This window comes from Phyllobates terribilis, unplaced genomic scaffold, assembly GCF_046119375.1.
Source record: "Phyllobates terribilis strain yellow unplaced genomic scaffold, ASM4611937v1 Scaffold_11__3_contigs__length_659146591, whole genome shotgun sequence".
In the NCBI taxonomy this organism is placed as follows: domain Eukaryota; kingdom Metazoa; phylum Chordata; class Amphibia; order Anura; family Dendrobatidae; genus Phyllobates; species Phyllobates terribilis.
Window position 1 is genome coordinate 90,811,868 of NW_027362771.1, and position 24,473 is coordinate 90,836,340.

The 24,473-nt window shown below is 38.5% G+C and overlaps 1 protein-coding gene across 3 annotated transcripts in view; it reads left to right on the top strand.

Annotated features, from left to right (window-relative positions):
- Positions 1–24,473, top strand: part of ABLIM3 (actin binding LIM protein family member 3) — a 266,409-nt gene that overhangs the window by 135,628 nt on the left and 106,308 nt on the right. For all 3 annotated transcript variants that reach the window (XR_012251181.1, XM_073651326.1, XM_073651325.1), the window contains exon 2: positions 15,879–16,019. Coding sequence is in view for 2 of the 3 variants with exons in the window: in XM_073651326.1 (XP_073507427.1) it covers positions 15,879–16,019 (141 nt within the window). In the remaining variant the exon portion in view is untranslated. The remainder of the gene's footprint in view (positions 1–15,878; positions 16,020–24,473) is intronic.

A 24,473-nucleotide genomic window follows, 5' to 3' on the forward strand; every position in this document is an offset into this window, starting at 1 on the left:
GTTGGCTCTCAAGCCTATGCAGCTTGGAGTAGGACAACATGTATAAAAAGTATCATGTGATCAAAATACTCATTTGCCTAATAATTCTGCACACAGTGTATGTCTGAATCAACATTCTGTGCTAATAACATTCAGTAGCAGTTTTAGACTGGTGAGATTGTGTCATGAGGTATTTCTTGGGGTTTAGGTAAATTGGACTTCTAGACAGTTAAAATACATACAGTAGATAGTTTTGCTGCATTTTTTATTTTAATACATGTATAAAAAAATATTTCCAGTAATATAATAAAAACCTTGGACCATTTGGTTTCTACAGTCTCTATGTATCGCAGTAAACAGCTAACTGCAAAATGAGTTACTAGGGAAATTCAACAGTGAGGGCTCTGACAGCTGAGTTTGTAACCCTTTCCTCTCTTTTTCTGAACAGTATTTTAAGCTGATTTATGACTTGATAATAAATTAGCTGATGAGAAGATTGTTCAGGAGAAGAGAAATAAGTGATGCAAACTCTGCCATCAGTGCGTTCAGTGTTGAATTTTAAAGGCATTTCAACAAAGACATGAAAAACACACAAACAAGGGTCTATAAATGTTGACGTAAACTAGCTGCAGCTGCATTTCTTTTCCAACTTTTCCTTTTCAATTTTATTGATCTTCCGCACAATTTACACGTTATCTTTTCTGAAGAATGTTCTTTACAGATCTTTTCTCCACAAATGGTACAGTAATGCTCAGTTTTCCTGTCTTTGTTTGTTGGACAAATAAAACCATGCTTTTGTTTTCTTTCTTCTGGCTCTGGAATTGCCTGAAAATGGAATACGCCACACCGTTTCATAGCCTCTCTAGTTTGCTTTGGCAAGCATTTCATGTTGCTTCGCTACATCATGTGAGGCATTACAAGTTTATGGCAAAGGTCCTCCAAGAATAGGCGTCTCCTGTACTTCTTCCTAGCATGGAAATCGGGATGAGTTTCAGTATAAATAATGTAGGAATTAAGGGCTGATACATCAAGCAAATTTGAAAAAATGACTACAGACCAACGTTTTGTTTACCTTTTGCATGAATACTCTCCAACCATTTCATCCATCTTGTCCACACCTCCTTTAGTTTTATTATAGTGCAGAATGATTTCTGATTTCTGTTTCCTGTCATTGCTGACAGTACTGGAATCATGATGCATGGTACTGAGTAAGAGGTGGTGAGTTCCCCTTCAATGGAAGTCTTCAAACAGAGGCTGGACAGACATCTGTCTGAGATGATTTAGTGAATCCTGCTTTGAGCAGGGGGTTGGACCAGATGACCCAGGAGGTCCCTTCCAACTCTACCATTCTATGATTCTATGATTCTATGATGATATAACAGATTTTTCCTTCTTCACTTTGTAAGACACCATTGTTAATTTGTTGCTGAAACCAAAGACACTATCATAAAGTGCTCGCTGTGGAATGTGCTTCATCATCGGAGGTATCTCAGAATTGTAAATTGGTACAGCAAGGTTTTTTTTCAATTTCAGAACCTAGGGATAAGCCCATTCATCCCATAATAATTTGAAGAATCACACATCCAGAATATTTTTATTCCATACTTTGCTGGATTACTAGGCATATATTGAATGAACTTGCAACATCCTCTGTAGGCTACAAGTTGCTCATCCACTGTTACATTAGCACTAGGATTGTAGAACTTGGTACAATTCTTGATAAAAATATTCCAGATGTAATTGATAGGTGCTAATTGATTCGTTTCCAACCTCGCAGGATGAGTTCACTGATCATCATCTTCTCTGAACTTGGAGCAAGTTCAGAGAAGAGCGACCAGAATGGTGACTGGTCTGCAAACCATGTCCTATGAGGAACGGTTGCAGGATTTTGGAATGTTTAGCTTGCAAAAAAGAAGACTGAGAGGAGACTTAATAGCTGTCTACAAATATGTCAAGGGCTGTCACATTGTAGAAGGATCATCTTTATTCTCATTTGCACAAGGAAAGACTAGAAGCAATGGGATGAAACTAAATGGGAGGAGACACAGATTAGATATTAGAAAAAACTTTTTGACAGTTAGGGTGATTAATGAGTGGAACAGGCTGCCACGAGAGGTGGTGAGTTCCCCTTCAATGGACGTCTTCAAACAGAGGCTGGACAGACATCTGTCTGAGATGATTTAGTGAATCCTGCTTTGAGCAGGGGGTTGGACCAGATGACCCAGGAGGTCCCTTCCAACTCTACCATTCTATGATTCTATGATTCTATGAAATCGAAGGATTCTCCGAATCTCCTCATATCTATCCACTGACATTGTTGTTTTGTAGTGTGGATCAGAAAGTGGGTCCAGAAATAATTCTCTGATAGGAAGATCATAATATTTTTTACATCCTGCCAGAAGTGTTAGTCCAATATAAGCAAACAATTCCTCTTTTGAGATATTTCGTCATGTTTTTTTTTCCAGAAGCAATGTCATGGCCTTATGAAGTTGGGAAGGAGGAGTCAGTCTCACTCCCAAGATCACATGGCCATTATATCATCACTGGTCTTTCAACACACACACATGATCCACCCCCCTCCCCAGCAACCCTGACTATAATAACACAGTAACTTGAGACACAAACACTGATGAGTACAAGATAAACATAGTATGGGCCTAAAAGCCCCGGGTTCTGTAAATATGGGGTTTCCCCAAAAAAGCATTGTTATACCAAAATGCCTATGACATAAAATTATATGAACATATTACCAACAACGACATACTTGAGGAATACCTAGAGTTTCAAAATTTTAACTAAAATAATTTTGCAGAAAATAGCAAAAAAGTAAGCTACTGGGTTTCACATTCTAGGGTTAACCAGAAATACATGCATTTAAGTATAAAATGCACCGAAGATGCCCAGGTTCTTCAATGTTTGCTGGGATAAAATAATGTCTTGCATGCACTGCTATTTTGAGGTTTAGCCACAGATTTTCAATGATGTTCAGGTCAGGGGACTATGAGGGCCATTGTAAAATCTTCAGTTTGCGCCTTTTGAGGTAGTCTATTGTGGATTTTGACGTGTGTTTAGGATCATTATCCATTTGTAGAAGACATCCTCTTTTCAACTTCAGTATTTTTAACGGTTGGTGTTATGTTTGCTTCCAGAATTTGTTGAAATTTAATTGAATCCATTCTTCCCTCTGTCCATGAAATGTTCACAATGCCATTGGCTGCAACACAATCTCAAAGCATGATTGATCCACCCTCATGCTTAATGGTTTTGCGAGATGTTCTTTTCCTGAAATTCTGTGCCCTTTTTTCTCCACACATACCTTGATCATTCTGGCCAAAGAGTTCCATTTTAACCTCATCGGTCCACAGGACTTGTTTCCAAAATGCATCAGGCTTGTTTAGATGTTATTTTGCATACTTCTGACACTGAATTTTATGGTGATGATACAGGAGAGGTTTTCTTCTGATGACTTTTCCATGAGGGCCATATTTCTGCAGGTGTCTCTGAACAGTAGAACAATGCACCACAACTCCAGAGTCTTCCAAATCTTTCAGAAGGTTTTTTGCAGTCAAGCGAGGGTTCTGATTTGCCTCTGATTTAGCAATCTTACGAGCAATTCTCACTGCAATTTTGCTTGGTCTTCCAGATCTTATCTTGACCTCCGCTGTTCCTGGTAACTGCTTTGTGGGCCACCACTATTTTCATTTTCAGAGTGATAGGCAGCTGCTTAGAAGTCCCCATGGCTGCTGTTTTTGGCACAAAGTTAAAGGAGGCTAGGTTTTTATAAAGCAGGGAAATTTGCATCACCTGGCCTTTCCTAACTATGATGGTGAACAAGCCATAACCCTAACAGGCTAATTAAGGTCTGAAACCTTGGTCAAAGTTGTCTGCGCACACAAATCTCCAAAGGTGCCCAAACTTTTGCATCGGTCCATTTTCCTTTTTGTAATTTTTAAAATGAAAAAAAAAATGACAATATTTTTTTCTTTGCCTAAATTACAAAGGAAACGTGTTATCTTTAACTTTAGGCCTTTTAGAGATCATTTCATCTTCACCTTGCTTAACTTTTAACAATAACAGTAATTTTGACCAGGAGTGCCCAAACTTTTACATGCCACTGTATGAGCTCAGAACTACTTTGCAAGTGTTCATTCCAGGTCAATGGAATTTTCCTCTTTCCAGTAGAGACTCTTGTAGGAGCCTCCTGTAGATCTACATATGACAAAGCTTATTATCTGGTGTACCTGAGAACCTTTTTGAGTCATTAAGGAGTAGGGTGCCAGGAAGATCAGTTTTCAACACTTAGTGTGCCCACTAAAAGAGTCTTTTGTATATTTGTGATAAAGACGCCTTAGCAGATGGCATTTCAGTGCTGAAATATCTATTATCATTACAAAGGATATTGGTTGTTACTTTGCAAACAGTTAAAGCTCTACACAAATTCCAAGAAAAAGAAATTAAGACTAACATAAAAACATCTATCTATCTATCTATCTATCTATCTATCTATCTATCTATCTATCTATCCTTTATCTATTTATCTATCCATTATCAATCCATCTATCTATCTAGCAGCCCTGTGTCCAAAGAAATGCCATGTGTGCAAATGCATCACACAATTTTTGCCCCATATCGTTTCCCGCACTACAGTTTAAGTACTTAGTGTCTAATTGATGGGGTTTTCACTGCTGAGACCTAAAATGTATTGATCAATATGCCATTTAGTAACAAATGGGCCACTTGTCTACCAGACAGATACTATTAACAAAATAGGAATGTGTATTATTTTGAAATATTTTTATTTTGAAATTATAAATTTACATTTTTCACGTTTTCTCCATCAACTATTTTGTGAGGTTGATAAATTAAGTGTGTGTTAAGTTCACCTACTTTTAGAATTTGTGGCCCAATAAAGATAAAATACATCTTTGGTTTTTTTTTAAATCTTTTTAACGGGGTAGTTTTATTAGTCAGAATGGGTACAGTTAGTTGGCTGCATTATTTCCTTTGTGTTGAATTTTTTTTTTACAGAAATGGACATTAAATACATATCTTACATTCTGAATTGATCTTTGAATTTTGCAGAATAAGCAGCAATGAAAAGGTCATCTGAACAATACTAAGGCTTTTAACTGCATTTTGTGTGTAATGATTGTTTTTCTACATGGTGTCTGGTTTTGATAAGTAATTATAGCAATGTGCACATGGCCTCAGGGAAACTGTGTACCGGTAAACATTTCAGATGTGTGACAAGGGGACCGCTATAGATTCGGACCATGAAACACCGGCTTTAATTACTGATCATGTAGACGTGGACATCTCCAACAAGCCGAAGGCTATGCTGACTGTGTTGACTTTAACCACAATTTTCGTTAAACTAGAAAAACCATTATGCATGGCCATTTTTTTATACACGCACTGCATGTTATACACACACTCCATGTTACATACACACACACTGCATGTTATACACACACTGCATGTTACACACACACACTGCATGTTCCGCACACATTGCATTTTACACACAAGCACACCCTGTTCATGTTACACCCATACACTGCATGTTACACACATACTGCATGTTATGCAAATGCTGTATGTTACACACACATTCTATGTTACACACACGCACACCCAATTCATGTTACACTCACACTCTTCATGTTATACGCACTGCATGTTACACACACACTTCATTTTTTACACACACACCGCATGTTACACACACACATTGCATGTTACACACAAGCACACCTAGTTCATGTTGCACTCAAAACCCGCATGTTACACACACCCATTGTATGTTCCACCCTGTGGTAGATCGCTCAGTCAGCTGCACACGGAGGTAGAAACACTGTCTCTTTAAAACTTCTGGTTGGTTTATTAAAATGTAGCATAAACCAACATTGAGTCCATTAAAGAAAACATGGCCCTTTGGGCAAAACAGGAAAACAGAGCAAAATGGTAATACAAAAGCACAGTCTTTGTGGTAGCAGAGATCCGCCTGCTTAGAGTTCAGCAACTCCACGTGGTTCAGGATAGCTCCACACAAACAGATCTGGAGTTCCTCACTCCAGACCTACTGAAAGCTGAATGCCTTAGCAGGCCGAGTATTTAAACCCCAGACCACACCCTGAGGTGGAGATATGATGAATGACCTCCCGCCCGTTTTTGGTTGTTCTCATAAAAACACGCCCATTTACAAATGGACTTAACCCCTCTCAGCAAATAACATGCTGGAGGAAACTTAACAGTTTTAATTCACTGAAGCTGAACCATGTATATTACAAAGGACACAATAAAAAAAAATCATTTTCAGAAGTGATTGTTTAAATTAGTGGTTGTATATTTTTGGGGCCTCAAATGATCATTCAAAACAGGCCACTTTTGACACAGCTCTTAAGGTAACCTTACCAGTCAAAAGGTTTCTAAGTTAAACAAGGGCATCTCTCAACAATTCACAAGAGGAGAAAGCAATGACAAACACTTTCTCTTGCCCTGGAAGATCTGCATGACCATGCATTACATTGCTGGCTTCTTCCTACTGTGCAATGCTTCATTTATCCGGTGGATAGCTGTAGGGAAATTAAACAATTCCTGCTGGTTTTGACAACACAGTTTATAGTTGGGGGACCATCAGGATGATTAGAGATGAAGCAGACAACCATTAAACATGCCCTAATACCGTATTTAAAAAACATAGCGGGATTGGTTCCCCAAAGCAGTCGTCTTTGTCAGCCCATCGACCACAGCTGCATATTTAGAGTGTAATACATCCTGAATATTTGTAATTTAGTAGTAAAGGGACTGCCGCTTTCTTGCTGTAAAAATAACAGCAAGAAGCATAAGCCATGTTTAGCTGTGAGACATTAGATATCTCATAGGAAAATAGAAGACTAGACCAGCCCCAGACACCTAATTAAAACTGTGGAACACGTTTCATGGAGGAGATGTATTGGAAGAGACGATGGGGAATAAAGGCACGATTATAGAGCCTATAACTGGACTTTGCTGTAAATGTTCACAGTTTATGTCATTACTGTGAAGTCATCCATGGTTATGTATAGTTACAATAGCTAAGATAAGCTTTGTTCATCCCACCATCACAGAGCCATAGTCCACGAATACACATTATACCTCATATATATACAGTTTACATATAAACAATTTTACTAATTATTTTGTGTGTAAACCATTTTTTACATGTTCCTATTAAGACATTTTGAGGTTGAGAGATGTCTTTAAATATCGTCCCTTCTTGTGTCCAGAATACAGCAACTACAAAGGCTTTTCGTCCGTTGAGATCAAAGAACTTGATCATATTAAAAAGCATGGTACATAGTATAACATCCATGAATAAAGTAATACTAATAATGGTAAATAGTAAAGTGAAAACAGTAAATTGTAAGAGGTAAGTAACAAATAATAGTAAAAGTCAAATAAGAATAGTAAGGAAATAGTGATAAATACCGTAATAAACTGAAAATAGTAAATTGTGATAGAGAAGAAACAAATAATAGGAAATAGAAAATAGTAAAGTAAAAGAAGGAATGAGGAAAACAGCTCCAATATTACAGTGTAAGCACAATAAATAAAGCAGGTTCTACTGAGCCATAAATTACAATAGATTATAAGAATCCAGTATATTGCCTACACTACAACCCCTGGCAAAAATTATGGAATCACCGGGCTTGGAGGATGTTCATTCAGCTGTTTAATGTTGTTGAAAAAAAAGCAGATCACAGAGATGGCACAAAACTAAAGTAATTTCAAATGGCAACTTTAGGGCTTTAAGAAACACTAAAAGAAATCAAGATAAAAAATGTGGTACTTAGTAAGGGTAATTTTTTTCAGACCAAGCAGAGAGAAAAAATTTTGGAATCATTCAATTCTGAGGAAAAAATTATGCAATCACCCTGTAAATTTTCATTTCCAAAACTAACACCTGCATCAAATTAGATCTGCTCGTTAGTCTGCATTTAAAAAGGAGTGATCACACCTTGGAGAGCTGTTGCACCAAGTGGACTGACATGAATCATGTCTCCAACACGAGAAATGTCAATTGAAACAAAGGAGAGGATTATCAAACTCTTAAAAGAAGGTAAATCATCACACAATGTTGCAAAAGATGTTGGCTGTTCACAGTCAGCTGTGTCTAAAATCTGGACCAAATGCAAACAACATGGGAAGGTTGTTAAAGGCAAACATACTGGTAGACCAAGGAATACATCAAAGCGTCAAAACCGGAAACTTAAAGCAATATGCCTCCAAAACAGGAAATGCACAACAAAACAAATCAAGAACGAATGGGAGGAAACTGGAGTCAATGTCTGTGACCGAACTGTAAGAAACCGCTTAAAGGAAATGGGATTTACATACAGAAAAGCTAAACATAAGCCATCATTAACACCTAAACAGAAAAAAACAAGGTTACAATGCGCTAAGGAAAAGCAATCGTGGACTGTGGATGACTGGATGAAAGTCATATTCAGTGATGAATTGCGAATCTGCATTGGGCAAGGTGATGATGCTGGAACTTTTGTTTGGTGCCGTTCCAATGAGATTTATAAATATGACTGCATGAAGAGAACATGCAAATTTCCACAGCCATTGATGATATTGGGCTGAATGTCAGGTAAAGGCACTGGGGAGATGGCTGTCATTACATCTTCAATAAATGGCCAAGTTTACATTGATATTTTGGACAGTTTTCTTATCCCATCAATTGAAAGGATGTTTGGGAATGATGACATCATTTTTCAAGATGATAATGCATCCTGCCATAGAGCAAAAACTGTGAAAACATTCCTTGAAAGAAGACACATAAGGTCAATGTCATAGCCTGCAAATAGTCCGGATCTCAATCCAATTGAAAATCTTTGGTGGAAGTTGAAGAAAATGGTCAATGATAAGGCTGCAATCTGCAAAGCTGATCTGGCAACAGCAATCAGAGAAAGTTGGAGTCAGATTGATAAAGAGTACTGTTTGTCACTCATTATGTCCATGCCTCAGAGACTGCAAGCTGTTATTAAAGCCAGAGGTGGTGCAACAAAATACTAGTGATGTATTGGAGTGTTCTTTTGTGTGTCTGTTTTTCATGATTCCATAATTTTTTCCCTCTGCTTGGTCTGAAAAAAAAATTACCCTTACTGAGTACCACATTTTTTATCTTGATTTCTTTTAGTGTTTCTTAACGCCCTAAAGTTGCCATTTGAAATGACTTTAGTTTTGTGCCATGTCTGTGAGCTGCTTTTTTTCAACAACATTAAACAACTGAATGAACATCCTCCGAGCCCAGTGATTCCATAATTTTTGCAAGGGGTTGTAGTACTAGAATGAAATATGTATGTGCCCTAGATTCTGGTAAATGCACCCTTTGGACCCTTTGGAAGCATAGGTCATTTTGTACAATTTGAGGACAGTGTTGAGAAGACCGGACAAAACTGCTAATTGGTATCTGTTTTGTTTTTTCATTTGAATAGGAGTTCTCTTCTCTTTTTATATCCCATTCTTTTTTGTTTTACGCATACAAGTTGTCAATTTTCTCATGTGATAAAGTCTATTTTACCTAATGCAAGAATGTTACCTTTATAATATGAAATGATACATGAATGTACAGTCATGGCCAAAAGTTTGGAGCCTGACACAAATTTTGTTTCTAGTGTTTTTAGATATTTTAGTCGGATGTTCTGCGGTTACTAAAGTACAATTATAAGCATTTCCTTATTTTTAAACTTTTACTGACAATTACATCAAGTACAAAGACTCAAAATTTACAGTGTTGACCCTTATTTTTCAACACTTCTGCAATTTGCCCTGGCATCAGCTTCGGGGCCAAGTCCTGACTGATTGCAACCCATACTTGCCTAATCAGTGCTAAGAATTTATCATAATTTGTGTTTTTGTTTGTCCACCCACTTTTTGAGAATTGACCACAGGTTCTCAATGGGATTGAAATCTGGGGAATTTCCTGGCCATAAACCCCACATTTTAATGTTTTGTTCTCCAAGCCACTTAGTTATTACTTTTCCCTTGTGACATGTTTCTCCATCATGATGGATAAAGCATTGTTCATCACCAAATTGCACCTGGACCATTGGGAGAAGTTGCTCTTGGAGGATATTTAGATCCCATTCTTTATTGATGACTGTGTTCGAAGGCAAAATTGCGTAAGCCCACTCTCTTGGATGAAAAACAACCCAACATATGAATGGTCTCAGGATGCTCTACTGTTGGCATGGCACATGACTCATGGTAGCGCTCACCTTTTCTTCTCTGGACCATCATTCTTCCAAATGTCCCAAACAGTCTGAAGAGGGCTTCATCAGAGCAAAAAATTCTACTTCAGTTCTCTGCGTTCCAGTCCCTTTACTTCTTCACCATCCCCGGGTCCACCGAGTCTCTGCCACTGCTCTCAGTCACTGATTTTTTCTGCAGCGCTTACTTCATATCGACAGCGCAGCAGCCAATTAGTGAGCGCAGTGACTGGCTGCTCATCCACTATCAGAAATCAGGAGCAGTGGCGGATGCTTAGCTCTGGACACGCGGAGGGTGAATACAGCGCGGTTTATTTTTTTTTTTATTACAAACTGCGTTCAAGTACTGAGATTTTCAGAAAGGGGACCACCCATCTAACCCTACTGGACACTCAGTAACTTCTATATAAAGGTATACATTTATTTCTACATGATATCTCTACCCTCATCATTGCAGAGTATCTGATTAGTAACATGTCTTTAAAGTCCTCATGAAAGTGGTGGAGATTTGACTTAATTAAATTTTTTATTTATTTTTGCCTGTGGTTAATTAACCAAAGCCAAAAGACAGAAATCAGTAAAAGTGTTCTCATGTTGTATTATATATCATTTCTATCTATCATCAAAATGGTTAATGTAGAAATTTCAGCATTGTAATTGCACAGATCTGGTCCATCCCCGTTGCCCGCTTTCCTTGCCATCAGGGATATTTGTAATGCTTGTTTACATTAGTGGATTAAATGCTGTAATGAGCTTCTCTTGATCCTTTTACGCTACATCTGAGCACATAGTAGATTGCTGCTTAAATGCGCTGACAAACCAAAGCATATTTCAGGTTAAGAGATCTAAAATCATCATTTATTCCTCCATGTTTGGATGGACTGGTAATAATTGAATAGAGTAAGCTTTTCTTGCCGGCTATGTCCTCATCTATACCCGTATCCCTGTCTCCTCTCTCTAGTGCTCATCATCTTTTTGTGCCTCCTGGGAGTCTAGCGTTGGTTGGTAGGGACAACTCAGAGTTCCCTAGCAACAAAGGGCTTGCAAATATATTAATATATATTATATGGTGCAAAAAACAATAAGAGCACAGAAAAAAATGAAATCACTGGAAACATGAGCCGTTCTAGTTCATCCTTATAACACTGAAACAGAGAGGTTATATAATATAAGAATACCAGTGTTCAGATGCGCACTGTTAAAAATTCAAGTACATATACTGTTGCCTGTGTTCTTTGTAGGGTATATATCCAAGATCAGGTCCAAGGGCCACATTGTCATTCTGAACCAATCCGGGGGTCGCACCAAAAATCAAAGGGGTATTACCTTCAGTTACATTTCTGGCATATCAAAAGTATACATCATAAATGTCTGATAGGTACAAATTCTACTTACATGACTCTTACCTCCAAAAATCTGCACTCTAATGTTAGGTTCACAGGTTTCGGGCAAGGATTTAGAAATGGCTCCAGCTCCTAAATCAACATAAAATTGCGTCAAATATTTTTTGAATAAGTTTCCAACTGCTTTTAATGGGAAAAACTCCTCTAGTGCACACAGTGGTTTTTTTCACATTATTTTGAGTATTTTTTAGTTAAACTAATAGGAAGCTTATTCAAAGAGCATTTGAAGCATTTTTATGTGGCTTTGCTGGAAAATCCTATACTAAATCCTCGAGAAAAAACAGTGTGAATAGGCCATAAAGAGGAAGAGGTGATGAATGCACACGGCTCTCTATAGTAGGTAATTGGTTTTGGGCTTAGTGATTCACAATTCCCATAATCTACAATGGAGAGAGTCGCAGGTACAGAAGACCACTGGCACCTGTCTAATTCACATATTGATTTCTGAAGTGCTGTACAGGTGCCCAGACTCCATTCTCCTGATGTATGAGGCATCCAGAGATGTCTACCCAGTGCGCCATTAGTACTTGCCACTCCCTGTTCCTCAGTTGCTGCCATTACTCTTCTGAGTGTGGCTGCTCACATATAGGTAATCTGTCAGACCAATATTTTTCAATTCACATGGTTGAGGACCGTACAGAATGGCTGCATGTGACCTCTGCCCGCAGGTTGTGCACCCCTGCCTTAGATGCATATTAATAGTAAGTATGTAAACTTCAAAGACGACTCTCAAGATTTAGTCTTAAATGGTAAAGGGGTATTCCCATCTCCAAGATCCTATCCAAATATGTAATAGATGTAATAATAATAATATTACCAAATTACAAATATAGTAGTTTTTCTGATTCACGTTGTCTCTTTCCATGTGCAGGCATTGCAGGACCTTAGGTATCCATGGATACGACCACTGATATAGTGACAGTTAGCTAGTTGCTAGTGGTCGTTACCATGGATTCCTAAGGTCCTGCAATGCCTGCACATGAGGAAAGAGAGATAGCGAATCAAAAATACTATACTACATTTCTAATTGGAGATATTTGCTAATATTATTATTATTACACCTACTATATATTGGGATTGGATCTTGGAGATGGCAATACCCCTTTAAATGTTTCATAGCGAAGATTTCTTACCTGCCCACAGAATAGATGATAAATGTAACATTTATGGGGGTCCTGTGGATACGTGGTATACAGCTCTGGCAAAAATTAAGAGACTACTGCAAAATTTTCATTTTCTCTGATTTTTCTTTTTATAGGTATATTTTTGAGTAAAATGTACATTGTTGTTTTAGTCTATAAACTGCTGACAACATGTCTCCGAAATTCAAAGCTAAAAATGTGGTATTTATTTGCAGCAAATGATAAAGAATCAAAATACGAAAAAATAACCTTTCCTTTCAGACCTCAAATTATTCATGTTTTAACTCAGGAAGAGTTCAGAAATCAATATTTGGTGGACTAACCATGATTTTTAATCACAGCTTTCATGCATGATTTCCACCAGTCTTTCCATGCTTTCCAATAGAAAACTGTTCAGTGGACTCTTAATTTTTTCCACAGCTGTATGTGGTTTATCCCTTTAAACTCCATGAAGAAATCAGATTGACCAAGATGGCTGCAATTCTGCAGCCAGGCTCTGATTCATGCTGTGCCAGTGGACCGGTTCCTTTTATTGATGATGCATCACTGTGTGGGTACTTTGTATGTCAGATACTTCGTCTAAAAACAGATAAAGTATGTAGGCTTGTGCTCCTAGACTAAAATGTAGTATTATCTGATGGATATGATGATAGGATTTAGGGTACTTGAGCTTATCTCGTGTAGTATGGTCTACAGCCTAATCAAAATTAGTTATTAAAGAAGCTACGGTAATTTCACGCATTTTGACTAAGGATCATATTTGGGTCTGCTAAAAGCCAGTCATAACCTTACAGTTTTGATTTAATGTGGATCCAAAATGCAGCACTGTTTGGATTATTTAGCTTTAATGTCTATTTCTTACACAGTCCTCACATGTAATAAAACTGTCAAACAGTTGCAAATCATGCACACGGGAGCGATTTAACCTTATCACCAAGCAGCTGTAAATACTCGGAGCTCGGCCCGAGCATACTCGGCGAAAGGGTTAATAGAACATACTCGCTCAACACTAATCATTATCTTTCTGATCAAATTTGCTGTGTGCATTTGTTATTGATAGAAATCAGCATAAATTTCCATTCCAATTCTGAAAGCGCTGTAGACCACTTTGGTCTGGAGATGTCACAATGGAGTGTAAGACAGTATAATTTATGGTATTTAAAATTGAAACGTAACCATTGGCACTTGCGGATGCTCCATGTAATATATTGAGGCATTATCTTCAACCTGTTTACACTCATTAGAAAACTGAAATAGTTGGGTAACCTAATATATGTGTGATGCCAAATGTCAGATTTTTCTCTGAAAGCTTTTCTGGAATGTAAGGGCAGGTGCTGGCAGGCTGTGAACGGAATAATGTAGGGCGAAGGAATAACCTGTGTAACAGCCATTGACTGTTACTGCGGCCCCTGAAGGTAATAGCAGGTTAGGACAGCGTATCTATGGCTGAAAACCCAGGAGCGGCAGAGCAAGTCTGTGCAGTGTCTGAAAAGGTTATCTAGATGTAACTGATGTGAGGAGCATGAATAGGCGGCTTTCACCAAGCATCTGCCTTCAGATCATCATGCTCAAATTAATACAATCAAACCTCTTAGTGAACTGCTGTTTGGCTTCAGCACCACTGAAGACTGTACTGAGGAATGTAGCGATAGGATTGAAGGAATGCTGGAGACAATTCCTCAGTTTTATTATACAATGACATTTATGCTCCAGAATAAAATGATGGCTGGATACTGGATGCTGCAGTGGTGCTATACCTGACCCTCTACTAGGCAATGAATGTGAACTTTTCCTTATTGTCCAATGAATTATTACTTTTAGGTGAGTTAGTTTGTGATCCTTGGACCCCAGGAAAAAAACTAGCCAATTCCTTGGACCCCAGGAAAAAAACTAGCCAGTCCACATAAAACAAAAATAAGAAAATATAGATATACACCATAAACCTTCACTGTCTGTCTGAGATTGGTAAAAAGGTCATGTGCATTTTATTATGTGATACCTATTACACAAACCCCGTTACTTCCTTTTCCCAATACATTGCCATTTTTTCATGTTTCATTGAAGTAATCCTAAATAGGGGTAAGGGCTAGTGATGAGCGAGCATGTTCGTTACTTGAGATTTGCGAGCATGCTCGTGTGTTTTCCGAGTATATTCAGCGTGTTCGGGTGTTATGTTTCAGTCACTCCGTGCTCATGATTTGCGACTGTTTGACAGCTTTAATACATGTGAGGAATGCCTGTTTCTTAGGCATTCCTCACATGTATTAAAGCTGTCAGTCGCAAATCATGCACACGGAGTGACTAAAACATAACACCCGAGCACGCTGAATATACTCGGAAAACACACGAGCATGCTTGCCGAAAGGGTTAACAGAACATACTCGCTCATCACTAGTAAGGGCTCATTCAGACTTCAGTTTTTCTTATACAAGTGTTTTCCATGTCTTTCACAGATAGCACTCGTCCCTCACCTATGATAGTCTATGGGGCAGTGCACATGTCCGATTTTTTTCATTGAACTGAGTGGTCCGTACAGAAGCACAGAAGCTTGTCCGATACTGATCCCAGTGTTGGATCAAATTCGCCAATGCAAGTCTCATTTCCTGCCAGCAGGGGGCTCTAAGTGCGGGCACTGGGCAGGTTCAGAACGCTATTAACCTGCAGATTAACCCCATATCTGCAGGTCAATCGCATTTTTTTCACGTGACACGTTTGCTTTAAGGGCAGTATGGTGGTTTAGTGGTTTGAACTGTTGTCTTGCAGATTCTCTATATGTTCGCATAGGTTTCTTTAAGATTTTCCTATTTCTTTCCAATCTCCAAATAACTTTGTGATTGATTTATTGGCTTCCTATGAAACTAACCCAGTGTGTTTGATAGATAAATTAGGGTAACAGGGTTTGGTGTAAATGGCGATATTATGTACAGCGCTGTGGAATATGTCAATGCTATGTAAGCACCAGGAATAACTACATTGGTCCTGGTGCCTATTATTTCATTATTTGAATGTGTACTGTCATTTACATAGAGAATAGGAGCAGCTTGATAAAAATGTGATTTTGAATTGTATGTAACAAGCCTTTCTTGTCTTCTTTCCAGCAATGCCCTACCCACATAACTCGTACAGTTCATCAGGAAGCACGGGGCCCATCCAATGCTACCGGTGTAGAGAGACCTGTAAAGGAGAAGTAGTGAGAGTCCAGACCAACCACTTCCATATCCGCTGCTTCACCTGTCAAGGTACAACTCGACAATCTGCGCGTGTTTCTAAGAGATAAACTGAAGAAGCATCAGCAGGCTGATTGATATATTACCTCTTGTTAAATGCCACCTTTCCTAAAAAAAACTCCCTTTCCCAGTGATCTGCTTACTAGATTTATTTACTTGCAATCCCATGGAGATCGACAATTCATAGTCCTATGTGATGGAACTAAGTAAAATAATAAAATATATTTTTGTCCTTGGTTGCTTGTCAGAATAGCTGTAATTCCTACAGATTAAAGAAACCAAAAGTAAAACAATGCATGCCTTCTATAAAGCCCCCCATACACGATAGAAAGATAGATAGATAAATAGATAGATAGATAGATAGATAGATAGATGAGTTGTACAATCGATTGCTTGATCTTTTAGCTAGCAGCTATCTCACCCAACAATCCCATACACAGAAATACTCGCTCCACCAAGCTCTCCTTTGTTCTCCATGAGAGAGGCACTGGCTGACATTATATCTTAAAGAACAGAAAAATTGGCAGCCCAAAATTGGACATGCTAGATTCTAATTTCCCTCAACATCATCTGTCGAAGGATAGTTAAGTGCCTCCAACCATATATGATTGTCAACCAAACCAATCAATATTAGTGGTTTTGATCAGTCTGACATGTATGGGGTCTTTACTCTCTGAATTTTCTGTATAGTCATAACATGTAGGGCAAGGCGGGAGAGTTTTTGGAACTGCTTTATTCAGTGCTTTACATGCAGAGTTTTTATGAATGAGAATCATACCTTGCCTTTTAAAATTGCATAGTTAATATTACATGATGCCATTTGGTCATATACAAATTGCAATAAAATCATGCAATTTCCCCCAGGATTGTGTGATCTTGAGTTATAGGGCATCCTATACTTTTTCATTTTAATATGAAATCTAACTCATTACTGACTTTACACTATAATACTTAATAATATTTGGTTCAAGCCATTTGTGAAGTTTTTACAATGTTCATGACAAATGCTAAAAAGTGAATGCAGACAAATCTTTGCAGGATTGACAGGTCCCCTTGATGCCTGATGCCAGAAAGTGGCATAAATTACAATTCAAATCTGTGCCTCTGAATACATTTGTAGCGTTTAACCCATGTCTACTTTGGACTAAGAATGGCATATGAAATGCCTATCTCAGTAGATGGGGCAGATTGACTAATCAATATGTGTGAAAATGTTGGCTTGAATTGAATCAGAAGTATGGCACAGTATGTTATGTGCCACATTTCAGTGTTTTTATGCTTACCAGACAAGGAAAAGATTACTAGCTTGGTGGAAATAGCATTACTGCAAAATGGTTTATCCCATACTAAAAAAAAAAGTTAAAAATGGGCCTATTACCATGCTAAAATAATATCACAAGGATCATTGAAGGGCCAGACATAAACTTTATGGGTAACAACTATTGATGATCGAATTGATTTGAATCTAATAAAATTGAATTTTATTAAAATTGCTCAGCAAATTTGACCTATTTGCGTTTCAACTAATGTGAATCGCTAGAAAAATGCCCACAGCCATTTTACACATTACAGAAGATTGCATCCAAATCGGAAAGCACACGTGACCTCATGGATCCTTATTCAAAGCAAGATTATGTTACCTCTATCAGCGACACCCTCAGTTTCAGTCAGTGTTCTGCACATAATGGTCTGCCTGATCACAAATTACAAAGAGCGATAATTTTTGGACCATTTTTTTTTTTTAAAACATACAAACAAAACAAAACATGAAAAGTTTGTCAGTGTGCTGTGTTATTAAATGGGCTTTTGGTGACTACCGTGTTACTTTCCTTTTCTTTAGTGTTTTCACTTTGATATTATGTAGGCTATGTTTGTGTTAAAGAGCTTGAAAGTTGTTGGATACAGTCCTAGGAGACCTCAGAACTTTGTACATGTCTCTTTAGGGCAAATTGAGGCTTTGTAGTATTGCAATTCACACCAAATTAAATTTTGGGGAAAAATGTGTCAAACCTGGAGAATCGGAATTGCAAAAGATGTGATCATCTCTAGTAGCTACCTCTCCTAGATGATACATGTGAGGTAGTTTCTTTCAATCTGTGAGAGAGTTAAAGTGGTTGTGCCACCATAAAGAATATTTTTAACCAAGCAGAAAATGTGGAAATAAATGGTTTTGTAATTTACATTTATTAAAAATTATACTCCATTAAATAAATACCAAGAGGGGGGTTTGGAAGTCCCACTGTGCTTTCAGGAATCAGCTCTCTGCACTGTCAGATGTGTGAGGGAGATTACGTTGTGCACACTGGGGGTGGGGAGTTGGGGGGACCTCTTATGATGACAGGAACTGCGCAAACTCGACCAGCTGATCGCCCACTACGAGGACGGAATTTAATTTGCATACTTTTCTCCCATGGTGCATTGTTTGTAAGGCTACACACTCAGTTGGTCTCTTTAAAGAGAATCAGCACTTCCCACATCTGCCAATGGAAGCAGACTTGCGCAGAAGTATGATTAATGACGAGTATTAGGAGATTGTATTTCCCTTTAAATGGTGATTATTTGGCTTTTAAATTTAATTTCCATGATACTGTCACACCCACAACCGCAATATTTGCTACTGATTTTTTTTTCTTTTTGTCATATTCTTCATGTTAGATTTCAAAATCACAGAAAAAAATACCTGCTGCTGCCCAAGTATATATTGACCTATTTTCTATTTCAGTTGCTTCCACTTTTATAATATCCCATGTTAAGATAGGGCCGAAATGGGCGCTGCTAGTGTAGGCCTAGACATGACAGGGGTTTGAAAGTAGAAGGCCAGGAAAGGGTTAACTTTTAGTTTTGCACTAGGCATGAAAGGTTGTTAAGGGGGCATGGGTAGGATAAGTCACATAGGGGGCATTAAGTTAGGATTGGGTAAGAGGTTATGGGGGTCAGGTATCTTATGCTACCTTATAAGAAGAGGGGGACCATTGGAGCAACTGCTTCTATCTGGGATACAGCACCAGTGAACATCCCTCTCACGCGCCCTTATTTTACATTTGGTTGACAATGATCCAATTTTGGTGGTGTGTGTGGGATTCCTTTGTTTTTGTTTGTTTTGTCATGTCAGTTGAAGGTGAGAAGTTCAGGGTTTGCCTTGGTTAATTGGGTTTGGTCACATTGGAGGTATTGTGACTCTTAATCAGTAGGTGACCTTAGTTTCCGCTGTTCCAGGATATAGATAAATTGTGTGGGCAGTACTATGACAGTGGTGGAACGGTGCGACTGGGCAGTATTGTAGTTGGCACTGCCCAGTGTTTGGTGGGCCATCCATGATCTCCTCAGCAAAGAAATGGTGATTTAAATTTTGTATATAATAATATTGTAATCAATAAAGGCTACTGTGGCTATTTATTTCCATCGTCACGCAGCATCATGTTATATTTATTAATGTTGTAGACTTTTTTCAGTACCATAGTCATGCTTTCTGTCTAATCAGGCTTTTGACATTTCTGGATGGGAAAAAAAAGAATTTAAATACAAAATATGTGACAAAAGCATATTGCACTGTTAACCAATATACAAGTATGTCGTTTTTTTATTTGAGGAAATGGACTTTGAAGCAGATCTGACACAAGATTTCACAATATTAAATAGATTTCTTATACCTCATAAGACAGGAGTACTTACTATGAATATCGATGTAAGAATGGCTGAATAATCGTGATATTAAAGAGAACCTATCATGTAACAAAACGCTATTAACCTACAGATATGGGGTAAATCTGCAGGTTAATGGCATTCTGAATCTGCCCGGCAACCGCACTGAAAGTCCCACTGCCGGGAGGAAATTGCCTTTATTCCTCTTAGCAGCCTCAGGCTTTCAGTCATAGGGGTGAGCTGACACGGATTCAGTCATCATTAAGTGTATAGTGAACAACTGCTGTTACCACACCGCAGCACTGACTGACAGCCGCCTCAGCATTAGATACTGCTGTCAGTCACTCTGGGGGGCGTGGATAAACTGCTGCTCACTATGTACTGAGCGGTGACAGAAGCCGTGCTGGCCCACCCCTATGACTGAAAGCCTGAGGCTGCCAGGAGGATTAAACGTCATTTTCTCCCGGCTTCGGGTCTTTCAATATGGAGGCCCACCGGCTTCAGAATGCTATTAACCTGCTGATTAACCCCATATCTGCATGTTTATAACATATTTTTACATGATAGGTTCCCTTTAATATGAGCATTTTATAAGTCCAAGTAAATGACTATACAGCCATTCTGACATGGATTTTCATAGTAAGTACTGCATCATTACCGGATTAAGAAATCCATTTAGCAATGTATGCAGTTTGTGTTATGAAATCCTTTTAATTATTCGAAAGCACAACTGGACAGCCCAGAAATATGCTATTGTAAAAGAGAGTTTGCAGCACAAAATAAACCATCCTATTACCTGGTCACAGTGGCTACCTGGACTAGGAAAAAGATCAGGCACGAGCTCTCCTGAAGAGGTGCTCTGCCCGAAGAATAAGCAATAGAAGAGCTACTTCGTTTTCTCCTTTACTATGGGAGCACTGTCCTTTTCCAATATTTTGTTATTTTCCAAAAACAAGAACAGGTAAAGGAAGTTCTGTTTTGGATTTTTTTTCCTGAAAATGCATATAGAGAATACACTAGACAAATATACAGCTGTGTAAAAAAGTCATTTTTATGCTAAATGGTCCTTTGATGGTGTCAAGAATAGTATCTATCGATCTATCATCTATGTTTCTAACATCTATCCATCCATTAACTATCTGTCCTATGTAGATAGTATGCATGTAAAAATCTAGTATGTAACCCATTCCTGTGTACTGTTCTTTTCCCTATACAACCCCCTGGCTGAGGATTACTAATGCTCCCAACATCACCGACAGTGAAAATAGATTCAGTAATCATTCTTGTATCACATCAACCTGTCATCTAGGCGTGAGTTCAATTTCATTACTATATGATGATCTATATGTGAAATCTCACACCAATCCTATAGACAACATAGCCCCACAGCGACACTATTAGAAATACCATGAAGTATAATATTCACATGTAATAAATCTAATACATTAGTTTATAGTTTGGAATAAGGCAAGAGTTGGACTATGGCCCACATATATTAAAGTTGTAATTAGAAATAATCATTCCTTCATGTACATACATGGAATTATTACACTGCAAGTTTCATTCTGCCTTGTATTTGTTAGATATAATGTATCCATCATTATGTGTTAATTGAAATGATGCTGTGTTAACTAGCGATACAGCACACAAAGTCAACTGTTAGATTTCAATGGAGCATTATTGGAATCAATACGATGACTAATTATACAAGCAATACCTTGGTGATTTATAATCAATGGCGCAAGCAGTAGAATGACTTTATTTTACCACTCTGTTACACTGGATGTTTGTACAGTGTTTTCTGTGTGTTTTATATTACAGTGTAAATATAAAGAAATGTATGAAATGCACATGTTAGCTGTAATTTTCTAGATTTATATAACACTATACCGTATTTGTATGTTTAATCATAATATGGTTTATATCATTGCAATTGAACTGGGGAGGATTTTGTAATGGGGGAGTTCAGTACTATATGTGCATGATATATGAATATGTACAGAAAAAATACACTCATATACTGTATACATACAATCACACATACATATGTCTATATATTTTATATATACATACAGTACAGACCAAAAGTTTGGACACACCTTCTCATTTAAAGATTTTTCTGTATTTTCATGACTATGAAAATTGTACATTCACACTGAAGGCATCAAAACTATGAATTAACACATGTGGAATTATATACTTAACAAAAAAAGTGTGAAACAACTGAAAATATGTCTTATATTCTAGGTTCTTCAAAGTAGCCATCTTTTGCTTTGATGACTGCTTTGCACACTCTTGGCATTCTTTTGATGAGCTTCGAGAGTTAGTCACCGGAAATGGTCTTCCAACAATCTTGAAGGAGTTCCCAGAGATGCTTTGCACTTGTTGGCCCTTTTGCCTTCACTCTGCGGTCCAGCTCATCCCAAACCATCTCGATTGGGTTCAGGTCTGGTGACTGTGGAGGCCTGGTCATCTGGCATAGCACCCCATCACTCTCCTTCTTGGTCAAATAGCCCTTACACAGCCTGGAGGTGTGTTTGGGGTCTTTGTCCTGTTGAAAAATAAATGATGGTCCAACTAAACGCAAACCGGATGGATTAGCATGCCGCTGCAAGATGCTGTGGTAGCCATGCTGGTTCAGTATGTTTTCAATTTTGAATAAATCCCCAACAGTGTCACCAGCAAAGCACCCCCACACCATCACACATCCTCCTCCATGCTTGACGGTGGGAACCAGGCATGTAGAGTCCATCCGTTCACCTTTTCTGCGTCGCACAAAGACACGGTGGTTGGAACCAAAGATCTCAAATTTGGACTCATCAGACCAAAGCACAGATTTCCACTGGTCTAATGTCCATTCCTTGTGTTCTTTAGCCCAAACAAGTCTCTTCTGCTTGTTGCCTGTACTTAGCAGTGGTTTCCTAGCAGCTATTTTACCATGAAGACCTGCTGCACAAAGTCTCCTCTTAACAGTTGTTGTAGAGATGTGTCTGCTGCTAGAACTCTGTGTGGCATTGACCTGGTCTCCAATCTGAGGTGCTGTTAACCTGCGATTTCTGAAGCTGGTGACTCGGATAAACTTATCCCCAGAAGCAGAGGTGACTCTTGGTCTTCCTTTCCTGGGGCGGTCCTCATGTGAGCGAGTTTCTTTGTAGCGCTTGATGGTTTTTGCAACTGCACTTGGGGACACTTTCAAAGTTTTCCCAATTTTTCAGACTGACTGACCTTCATTTCTTAAAGTAATGATGGCCAATCGTTTTTCTTTACTTAGCTGCTTTTTTCTTGCCATAATACAAATTTTAACAGTCTATTCAGTAGGACTATCAGCTGTGTATCCACCTGACTTCTGCACAACACAACTGATGGTCCCAACCCCATTTATAAGGCAAGAAATCCCACTTATTAAACCTGACAGGGCACACCTGTGAAGTTAAAACCATTTCCGGTGACTACCTCTTGAAGCTCATCAAGAGAATGCCAAGAGTATGCAAAGCAAAAGGTTGCTACTTTGAATAACCTAGAATATAAGACATATTTTCAGTTGTTTCACACTTTTTTGTTAAGTATATAATTCCACATGTGTTAATTCATAGTTTTGATGCCTTCAGTGTGAATGTACAATTTTCAAAGTCATGAAAATACTGAAAAATCTTTAAATGAGAAGGTGTGTCCAAACTTTTGGTCTGTACTGTATATATATATGTCTATGTATATATGTCTTCAAATTCACACACAACTCTGAAATTGCCCATTAGACGGGTACACATATTGCATACTTGACCACCATTACCAGGGCAGAGAACGGCGAGTAATCGCAACGCACAGTGCGTGCGCTGGGAATATTCACAAGTCTGCAGTCACACAGAGTGACTGCAGACTTTTCGTTTTAGACCCATTTAATGTGATGCAAAAGGTGAAAAAATAGAAACGAAAGTTTTGAAACATTCGATTTATTCAGTATCTAGAATGAGCCCCAATCCTCAGAAATACACGCACTTACGCACCTTGGCTGCTATTAATGCATTATTATTGGTGGACTGAGGAACGTTCTGCCACAATGAATGCAATTGGGTAGAAAAATCATAAAAATTTGCTGCTGGCAGTTCCCTATGCAATTGCTGACCAATGACGTCCCAGATGTGCTTGATAGGAGAAGAGTCAAGAGACGCTCAGGGCATGGTAACACATAGACCAGGCAGGATGCTCACAGTTGCACAAGCAACATGTGGACTGGCGTAGTCATGTTGAAAAATGACTACTGGGACAATTTGGACAAATAGCCGCACCACTGGTTTCGCGACCAAATCAATGTAATGGCAAGCTGTTAGTGTACCTGGAATGAAGACTAGAGGAGACTGGCTACTGTACATTATGCCAACCCACACCATAATCCCCAGAGTAGGACTGGTATGATGTTCCTTTGTGAAGACTTATTCGTGACCTCAAGTCAGCGCTCTCAAAGGATATTATGGCTCAGAGCAAGACGACAATGAAGGCTGGCATGGAGGTCTATCCTCTTCAGTGATGAGTCACACTATTGTCTGAGATGTAATGAGAGCTGGTGATTGGTCTGGAGACCAAGTGGGCATCGCCATGAAAAGGCCTTCACCGTGATAATGTTCGATAGCCGGACCCCTGATAACACCATGATTAGCTGGTGAGGCAGTGAGGAAAAAGTCCTGCTGTAGATCATGTCCCAGATATATTTTAATTTCTACAGTACTAGTGATGCAATTTAAAGTACTGTGTGCAATGTTTGGCGGTGGTGGACATGTATGAGTCACCTCTCATGTGATCCATGTCCAGTTTGAAAACAATTGCATC